Source organism: the organism of the source record quoted next, unplaced genomic scaffold (assembly GCF_019419815.1).
Source record: "Pyrus x bretschneideri cultivar Hongxiangsu unplaced genomic scaffold, Pyrus_bretschneideri_v1 Contig7, whole genome shotgun sequence".
NCBI classification, from domain to species: domain Eukaryota; kingdom Viridiplantae; phylum Streptophyta; class Magnoliopsida; order Rosales; family Rosaceae; genus Pyrus; species Pyrus x bretschneideri.
The window spans coordinates 10031291-10041637 of NW_025999809.1; the positions used below are offsets into that span (position 1 = coordinate 10031291).

Sequence of the window (10347 nt, forward strand, 5' to 3'; positions counted from 1 at the left end):
TTTTGCTATTTTTTCTTTAAAACAACAACGAAGATAAAATGGGAAAACATATACTATTTATAAATAAAAAAAATCTGAAAATATGACATGTAATTTCATTTCTAAATACATATTGACAACACTTAATGTCCTTAGATCAAAATGTTTTAGATTCATAAGTTTTCAGTCAAAGTTATAGGCTAGCTAGGGATGAACTCCTAATATATGAAGCAAAGCAAAATATGGACAACATGTACATATGTAAACATAGCGTCTACGTGTGAAATCAAAGCCATGATTGCCACCCATTTGCTTGCACTTGATGCTTTAGATTTTCATGGTTAATCTGCAAGCAATGATGATAAAATAAGAAGTCTAACTGTAATGCACAATCCCAACTATAAAGATTGTAAGCAACTTAACCTAAATACCTTTAAGTTTGACAATTTTCTCATGGCAATATTTTTACTCCAGTTACTTGTAGAATACTGAAAGATAAATATATTTGTCAAGTTTGAGGTAACAAACTGTAACCATATTTACAAAATTAAATAATAAGAAATATTACCTTAATCTTGTACTTCAACCTTTGTACTTTAAGATGGGTGTGATGCTTGTAAAACTAACAAAAAATGCAATTTTATTTATATTTGAAAATTGAATGCAATTTGAATTTATAGTATACTTTTGTATGAAAATAAGAGAAGACTTACTGTATTTAGAAAAGTTGTTTGGCCTCTGTTAATCTTTTTCCTGCACCCATAAATTATTTTATTTTATTTTATAATTTGAGATAATTAATTTGTAGAATGATATAGAGAATGCCAATAAAAATAAATAGGTAAGAAATGGTGTTGTACATAATTTGTTGGACTTTATTCCAAATACGTATGATTTGAGGAGTTGTTGAAGGTTTTAATTCTTCTACAGCCTTTTTCATGCACCACCTATATATTGAAGGTATATATAAAATAATTAAGTTCCTTGTAACAAATTTAGTATATAATTTAGGATACATACTGCTCATGCTTCTTCTTTTTCCACTCTTTGAGAATCAGTTGGCTTAGATCAGTAGTTTTTACTCTGACAGATATCTCCCAACCAGGTGTAAAAATAGAGACACGTCCGTTTGGGATCTTATGAATAGGTAGTTCCTTCTTCATTTTTTGTGGGTATTCTTGTAAATATCCTGAGAATGAAAACAAATAATTTTTAAAATTACCATATGCAGATATTAGTATAATTTATTAGATTTTTTTAATATAGATATTAATATTTTCTCCTAAAATGGAGGAGAAGTTATTCCGTTCTTGTTTTGTTTTGTTTTTTTTTTTTTTCCAATATAACAAATTTTAATTTTTCTGTTTAATATCCCTCTCCTAAAATGGAGAGCAGTTATTCACCATGTGGCCTTTTTTTCACTTTATTTTTTAATATTTATCTCCTAAATTGGTGTTCTCCACTTTATTTTTTAATTGATTTGTTTTTATTAAAGTTTTGATTTTTGTTTTTAATTAAAATGTTGTATTTTAGGGTCTTAAAAGAAAATGAGGAACTGGGCGCACTTTTTTCTTTGTTTTACTGTCTAAACCGCAATAATGCTAAATTTTAGAGGATAATTATAATGCTTTTTTTAATTTTTTTATTTTCTGAAATTTATTCTTTTCCAATACAGTTTTTTTGTTCGGTTATGGTTTTTTTTACCAATTTGTCCTAGCTTTTTAAACTTTTAAAGGTTTGATTGTGAAGATAACAAAGGGGAAAATTAACATTTGAATTTGGACATATGTGAGTAATTCATTGAAAAATAATAGTGGTTTATTACTTAATTTGTTTATAATAATCCATTGAAGAATTTAATCTCTCTTTTGAGAGAGTTTCCCGAATTTGACTACATTTTAAGTTTTTGCCTAACATAAGGACTGAAAAAGCACGATTAATTGGAAAATAGATTATTATAAACAAAAACTCCCTATAGCCAAGAAACAAAATCCATGAAAAAGCACGATTAATTACCAAAGCTGTGTTGAATCTATTTTGTGTTCCTAAGTCATTAAGTTCATAAATCTAGGACTGAAAAAGATAACCATAAAAAATAATAGATGATAAGAAACACTTGCCGTTAAAAAAGTTATATTGTTGGTTAGCTTATGAATTCCCTGAAATATCCCATATTCATAAGAGCTATATAAAATTTGGAGCGCTTGCACATTGTAAAAACCAAATTGCCCAAGGCAAAGTATAAACACAACTAATATGAAAACATGTAAGCTTGGGTTTGTCTTTCAATGAAGAAACTCAAGTCCAAGTTGAATGAAACATAGAGTGACAAATGGCACCAAGTTTAGTTTACCTGGCTATTATGTGCCACCAAGTTTACTTTCGTCAACTTTAAGAGGAACTGTCACTAACTTTCAATAATTAATAAAGGAATCCTCATGTATAAAGGAACAGAAAATACATTAGATATAAACGTCTCCTTTTCAAAACCCATTACCAAAATCCTTCACAGTTCACACCACTACTTTCCCAGCAGTTGTTTCGTAATGTCTATCACTTTAGCGAAAACTCTACTATCCTAATCCTAATCAATTCATGAGCACACATATAACTAATGTGCCCTGTCTCCCATTTTAACTAAAAACACCCCCAAATAACACCAGCCAGCCATACAAAGCCACATACCACATCAAATATTAGGCACGATTTAGGTAACGAAATTCAGAGAGTTCAAATAACGAAATTTAAAGAAGTCAAAATAGTAGAAAGTCTTGGCAGGACAAAAATGTAAAGCACAAACCCAGTAAGAGTTTAGTTCAAGTTTTTTATACAATAGAAGGAACAAAAATCAATAAAATACATAGACTAATAGAGAAAGAATTGGAAAATAATTTGAAAACCTAATGGAAAAAGCACGATTAATTGAAAAATGGATTATTATAAACAAAAACTCCCTATAGCCAAGAAACAAAATCCATTGAAATAAAAATTGATGTACCTTGATGCTGGAAAGCCCCCCCTTGCACGCACCAAAAAAGGGATATGTCAATGAATGTTCACCACACACTAAAGTGTTGAATATTGATACATGCACTGAAAAAAGGAAAAGAAGACTGCGAACTAAAGCATGCCCTGAAATCGTCATAGTGAGCAAACAAAAATAAATTTACAAAAGGGATGGGACAAAAATTATTGATGAGGGACTGGAGGTAGATGAGACTTCACCTTTAACTGTTGAAGATCAATGCTATCAACGTGGGTATCAAGAAGAGGAGGAGAGCAGTTTCATTTCCTGTAAAAACGAAGGAACACAATATTAACAATGATACCGAATAGAACCTTGAGTAAATTTGAAGAATAGGAGAAAAGTACCATTTTATTGAGATAGAAATCAAAAGCCAAAGAAACGAAAAGGAAACAGTACAAAATTCAATTGAAACGGAATTCAAATTAAAAAAATTAATGGCTTCACTTTTTTAATTTTTTTATCAATTTTAGGATTCGAATTCAAGAGTGATGAAGTTGGAGACCGACCTCAGGGAAGAAATTGGAGACTTGGAAGCCTTGGGCAATGAGAGCGAGCAATCGCTTGAGAGCCTCGCACTTGTCTACGGGCCCAGGTTCAACTGTGGGAATTCCTTCTCCGAAACAAAATTAATACATAATTCAGAAAGTGGTGTACCTGATTTTGAAAAGCCTGTTGCATGCAGAGCACAAAACCCAGAATGGCAACAACAAAGAAGGAGATTTGTGACTGATTTTTTCAATCCTTTTTCTATTTCGAACGAATGGAAACCACACACTAATCTCGTGAAAACGAAAATGGATTTCCTTTTGGTTATTCATCTCTAAATATTAGTGGGGTGTGGGTAGTTACCGTTGAACCTCCCACTAAACTCAGTTCAGATCATGGGAATCCTCTAGATGAAACCGTCAACTGGTTGGCGCTTATTCCTCCTACATCATTTTTAGCATGTATTTACTTTTGATTATTATTTTTTTTTTGTCCTTCAACACAGTAGTTTTGTTTTTACCAGTTTGTCCCCATTTTCCGATTTTTGTGGATTTGGATTGTGAAGAAAACAAAGGGGCTTTCTTGGTATTTCTGAATGCTTCACCAAACTGGCCTTCTCCCTTTATATATATAGAAGAAGTATCTTGTTCATTTCTTCACACCAACTACCCTACCTTCACCGAACCTTGCGAAACCATGGAATTAAAAACCATAGCCAACTAATAATACCAAAACAACGTGAGAATTATATACTAACATGATTGATGATTGAATTCTCAGCCTGTAAACTGCAAGGCTGGACAAGAAAGTGATTAGATGCAAGGACATACACAGCATAGATACACTCTCAGCCTGTAAACTGCATACTGCATAGGTTTCTTCAAACCCAGCTTTCTGGCTGGGAATCTTGAGGGTCTGTCTTAATGCGTTTATATTTCTTCAGAGTTCCCCAGGATTTGTTGACTAAGAACCGAATGGCGCAGTCTAGGAACGGGCATTGTTCATATACCGTACAGTTAGTGGATTTTCTTGGAAGCCAACTTAATCCAACAGCTGCCCTTTTATTTTTAAGAACCGGAAACTGTTTAGTTAGAAGGACAGAAACATGGAAGCAAATATAGGGTAAATAATGAGGAAATTGTGAGGAAAGAATACTACGAATTCAATTTGGGTTAGTCTATGGTACACCTTAATAAAAAAGTATCAGTATCATTCAAGTTCAACATTGCTAGTATAATGCAATTACGTTCAAGTATAATATCAAACATTTACAGTGTAATATGAGGTTTACAACGTATAGACCAACTTTGGTATATTAATACTAACATCATTACATGGAATTAGGTTTAACAATAAGATTATTATGTAACTTTGGAGTGTGAATTTGAATAATATAGTGCAATTTACACTTTTTCGTAATTCACACATTGAATGCTAACCTCATATTGTAATACCATTACGCTAAGTAGGGAGGCCGTAAGCAAATTACGGTTGTGATTTCATGACGTCCCCAAGTACTAACCTACATCTATACTGTAATAAGACATCCATGGTATAACCTATGTCTATACCGTGTAATCATTAACATTGATAATAGTAACGGAATCACGTCTAATTAATAATAACCTACTTTGTCAATTAATATGACGTCAACAACATTACCATCAACCATGTTATAGTAATTTTTTTTGTCAATCTTTCTTATAGTAATTACAACATCATTTTGTGTTATTAACTATCATTTTACCAAATCATATTTACATTATAAATATAGAATATAATACTTGAACGTGATTGCATTACATTATCAACGTTCAGTTTATATACTAAACGATAACTTAGAATTTCCCTTTTAAAGTTACGCAATACCTACAGATACAAAACAAAATTAGGAAAGAAAATAAGTAAGCAATCCCATTCCCAATTGCATCTGTTAGGAAAGAGAGTGGCGGCAAAGCAATAAACACTGCAATAATAATTCTGATGAGTCCTTTCTAGTGTTTCATATAGTCCAAGTAATAAATGAATAGAATAAAAACAGCATCTTGTAAGGAGGGGAGGCACTACACCAAAGGTTGAAATTTGTCAGATGGGGTTCTTATTGTACGCTTACTACAGTTACAAGACACCGTCTCAGATTTCAGACCCCCAGAAGTAATCTGATTCCAGAGACTTCAATTCCCTCCACCGGAAAAGGTAATTCGAACCTTCACTTCTTTCTTGCCCAGTTGCACTTCAAGTATCATACTCTTATCCTATTTTTCTATGTTTATTTAATATTTTGTGCAGTTTTGGAGGGATTGAATTGAAAATTAGTGTTCTTTCTTTCTTTGGTTGGTTCTTTTTTTATGTGGATGAGCCAACCGTTATCAAATTTTGGTTCTTTTGGATTAATTCCTTGATGGGTTTTTCTGGGTTTTCGGTTCGGAATTAGGAGCTGAATCGATTGGTTGATGGGTTTTTCCTTGTGGTATTTTTAGGTGGAGGTGATACTATAAAAGATATTCCAAAGCAGGTATTGCAGAAAAGGCAGCAAAGGTAAGAAGAAGGTAATTTGGCTCAATCCCTCGATAATCTGGAGGGTGCATTATCATTGATTTAAATAGTGTACCATGACTTGATGTACAAGTATAATTAATATACAAATAATACATAAGGGGAATGTTTTAATAATACAGGGAAATCTGGAAAGCATTATGAAACAGGAAACAATCTCAAGAGATCATGAATATATCATCTTTTATGCTACAAGTGGCAGTTCTGGATCGATTCCTTGATAGGATTTCTTGTTTGATGATTTAGAGATAGGCCTTGGAAGTCAGTGATTGGAAGGAACAGTTGTTTGTGATTTGGAGAGGTTTTGTTGAAAATACAGAGCTTCAGATTGATTGGTTGGTTGGTTGTGATTGGATTTTAGTAATAATCGCTGCTTTGGTGAGAGGTGTTGTATAGTTTGTAAACTTATCACCCACATTGGTTTGGTATTAGTTCATAAACTAAATACCAACAATTATTCCATTTCACATTTGAATCTTAACCATGAATATTCCAATCGCAATCTTCCTTGCATCAACTGCAATCTTTCTTTTCCACTTCATCAGGTTGAAAACCTGCAAACGAAGCAAAGAAATTCTCCCTCCAGGTCCAAGGCCATGGCCAATTGTTGGTTGTGTGCCACAAATGTGGAGGAACAGGCCAGCCTATAAATGGGTACATAGCATTTTGGAAGAATTCAACACGGACATTGCCTGCATAAAATTAGGAAATGTTCATGTCATCGCAGTGAAATCACCAGAAATTGCCCGGGAGTTTTTGAAGAAAAATGATGCAGTTTTTGCATCAAGACCTGTTACAATGGCCACCCATATTTTAAGCAGTGGCTACGTGACCACAGGTGTTGTGCCTTGGGGAAGCCAGTGGAAGAAAATGAGAAGGGTCTTGATTGCTGATGTGTTCAATCAGTCTAGGGTTCACTGGCTACTTGGTCAAAGAAATGAAGAAGCTGATAATCTTGTTAAGTTCCTATATAATCAGTGCTCGGTGAATCCGAATGGTTCAGTAGTGAATGTGAGGACTGCAGCCCTATTTTACTCAGGAGGTGTCATGAGAAGGATGATTTTCAACTCAAGGTACTTTGGCAAAGGGAGAGAGGATGGGGGGCCTGGTTTGGAAGAGGAAGAACACGTATCCGCTCTTTTGACCATGCTCTTGCATGTGTACGCATTCTGTGTATCGGATTATCTTCCGTGGCTTAGAGTGTTTGACATAGGCGGCCATGAGAAAAAGGTGAGAGATGCTTTGAAGATTACCAAACATTATCAAGACCCTGTTATAAACGAGAGATTACAACAATGGAGAGATGGGAAAAGGACGAAGCCTGCGGACCTGCTTGATGTTTTCATTTCACTCAAAGATGCAAATGGACAGCCTTTACTCTCTAGTGAAGAAATCAAAGCGCAAATCACAGTGAGATATTCTTACCACCCTCGAATATTTCGGATCCTTTGTCAATGTTTAATTTTCTAAATAAAATTGTGCGCTTATGTCAAAACTATGATTTATACGTATTTCCATTTAATGATTAATGTTTTGTTGTCAAAGTTGTGGTGTCGTCTCGATGTTTTGTTGATGTTTATTGGGCTAAAAAATTTCTCATGCCCTAATTTACGAAGATTTAAACTTTCATTTCATTTTTTGTCCAATTTAATTATATGAGTTCTAAATAGTAAAAATAAAAACTCGAACGTTCACAACTTTGAAATGTCAAGGCGTAAGCATAAAATACTAGAAGCACATAAACATAACCTGACGATCCTATTTCTTATTGTTTACGTGCAGTCTAATTAGATTTTTGTCAAAAGAAAAATGGTTTCAATATTAGGAACCGATTGGAAATGGTTTTTTTTTTTTTTCTTTTCTTTTTGGCATTTATATTTAGATCAAATTTGAAAAGTTAAACTAAACAACCCTAAATGATTGAAAATTATGCAGACAGTAGTTTGAAACTATAATATTCATGGTATGTTTAATTCCATAAACTACTATTAGTCAGACTTAAAAAAGGAAATGGATACCATTTAATTCCCAAATTTAAAACCTATTTTGTAACCATTGAATAGGAACTGCAGCTTGCAACAGTGGATAATCCTTTCAATGCAGGAGAGTGGGCTCTATCGCAAATGCTGAACCAGCCTGAGATGCTTAAGAAAGCAGAAGAAGAACTAGATAGGGTGGTGGGAAAGCATAGGCTTGTTCAAGAGTCTGATATCCCTAAGCTCCCTTACATAATGGCTTGCTCAAGAGAAGCCCTTAGGTTGCATCCAGTTGCACCATTTAACCTACCCCATGTGTCTAATGCAGATGCTGTAGTTGCAGGCTACTTCATCCCAAAGGGGAGTGCTGTTCTCCTCAGTCGTTTAGGCCTCGGGCGCAATCCTGAAGTTTGGGAAAATCCATTGAGATTCAACCCGGAACGCCATCTGAATGGAGATGCTGATCAACAAGTTGAACTGGAAGAGCATGAGCTGAGATTCATTACGTTCTCTACCGGAAGGAGAGGATGCATGGGTGGTTCGCTAGGGACTACCATAACCGTAATGCTCCTTGCAAGGCTTCTACAAGGGTTTACGTGGAGCATGCCACCCAATGTAGACAAGATTGACCTCACTGAGGCTCTATCTCTCTTCAAAGCCAACCCCTTGTATGCACATGCTAAACAGCGGTTGCCTGCAACTCTATACTTGGTTTAGTGACCATGCATAGATAATTTGCCGTTAATTAAAAAGTAATTATGGCGTATTTTTTATGCAAGCAATAAATGAGATGTTTATTATTATTATTATTATTATTTTGGAAGAAACGATGTTATATACACTAAGGGGAGGAGATGAGTTTAGCCTCATAATGGGCTAGCATGACACGCCTCGACCCCGATGTTTGAAGGACAACGGGATGGCCACGTGCTGGCCAACACCCAAGGTGACGCAAGTCATTTCATGAATGCATATGCCGAGAACATGTAAAACATGCATAACAATTACGCGTAACCACACAATATAATATCAAAAAACAAACCTTAACAAAATAATAGTAATAAGGTACGGGTCACTGGATCAAAGGAGAATATTCAACTGCCAACAATTTAAAAGTGATAATGCATGAACATGTTCACAGCATACTACTAATTCGAAATACAAGCGGAAGGGATATTGGAAAGTGCGATTACAAGAGATGTCCTACGTAGAAAGGAGGACACAAATTCACTGATATGTAAATGCCTCATAGCTCATATTGTATGCCTTGTTCCTAGGTGCTGAAAGAGGCGCAAAACAAAACATGAGTGGACCAAATTGATATATATATATATATATGTAATACTAAAACAATTACTCTTCAAACGTACTAATCCCCAAGTTTTAGAAAACCTCATATAGTATAATAAGTAGTAGGTATTCCGAAAACCCTAGCATGCCATAAAACTTTTGTAAAACATATATATATATATATATATATATATCATAATCGCCCGAAGGCACATATATTATCCGCCTAAAGGCACATATATCATATGTCCAAAGGCACTACATTGCCCACCCGAAGGCACATTGTATGAATATCCACTAAGTAAGCGTAGAAAATCATGAACATAATCTTTCCAAAATATATATCATCGGAGCTCAATAGCTCAAACATCATATCATAAATTTAGGATTTACACAATCACACTTAAACAAGAAGTTTACAACAAACATATCAAAATTTCTTTTAGCTATTATATATCACTACATAACTACATGGAAAGAGAATGACAATTATTTTAAAGAGTCTGAAGCTACCAAGGAGGAAAAAAGGAGCCAAAAGCAAAAGAATATATTGTACAACAAGAATCACTTTCAAGCTAAAGATTTTTTCATTCCCGTGTATGGTCCAACTCCACGTGAAGAATGACAACATGAAGTTTCGCATGGGCAGAAATCTACCACAAGCTGCATGACCTAGACTATGCATACCTATAGCAAGCACATCCGTTTATCCAAGAAGAACCAACATAAATTATTATTCCAAATTAAGTAGCAAACCAAAACCAAGCAGATTGCACAAATTCATGTTGAAAAATAAATGATTAATGGTTTCTTGATTGTTGTTGACAAATTGGTACCAGAAGAAGGCCTCAATGTGACAATGTTGTAGTTGATCCTCAATTGAAAGCTTAAGAAATTATCATCCAAACGAAGAATGGGATAAACGGATGCTGAATAATAGAAGCCCAATTCTTAATAGAAAAACCAACAATGAACAGTTTCACAACATAGATACTACCCCCATTATTTATCAAATTGTGTCATTTAGCAGCG

At 34.3% G+C, this 10347-nt stretch overlaps 1 protein-coding gene and 1 long non-coding RNA gene across 4 annotated transcripts; one reads left to right on the forward strand and one right to left on the reverse strand.

Annotated features, from left to right (window-relative positions):
• Positions 1 to 838: 838 nt before the first annotated feature.
• Positions 839 to 4122, reverse strand: LOC125472589. The gene is made up of 2 exons (XR_007254503.1): positions 3514 to 4122; positions 839 to 3271 (listed from the first exon to the last, which is right to left on the reverse strand). It is a non-coding gene; the product is annotated as an uncharacterized LOC125472589 (long non-coding RNA).
• Positions 4123 to 5448: 1326 nt separating this feature from the next.
• Positions 5449 to 8828, forward strand: LOC103945228 (tryptophan N-monooxygenase CYP79A68). Of its 3 annotated transcripts, none has more exons than XM_048573715.1 (4): positions 5449 to 5689; positions 5974 to 6042; positions 6172 to 7459; positions 8122 to 8828. In XM_048573715.1, exons 3-4 carry the CDS (start codon positions 6533 to 6535, stop codon positions 8740 to 8742), a joined length of 1548 nt encoding a protein of 515 aa, XP_048429672.1. In that variant the 5' UTR covers positions 5449 to 5689; positions 5974 to 6042; positions 6172 to 6532; the 3' UTR covers positions 8743 to 8828. The 3 variants fall into 3 exon arrangements, with proteins under 3 accessions (XP_048429672.1, XP_018502455.1, XP_048429671.1); XM_018646939.2 differs by having other exon boundaries at positions 5451 to 5689; positions 8113 to 8828; XM_048573714.1 differs by having other exon boundaries at positions 5451 to 5689; positions 5974 to 6031; positions 8113 to 8828.
• Positions 8829 to 10347: the final 1519 nt, after the last annotated feature.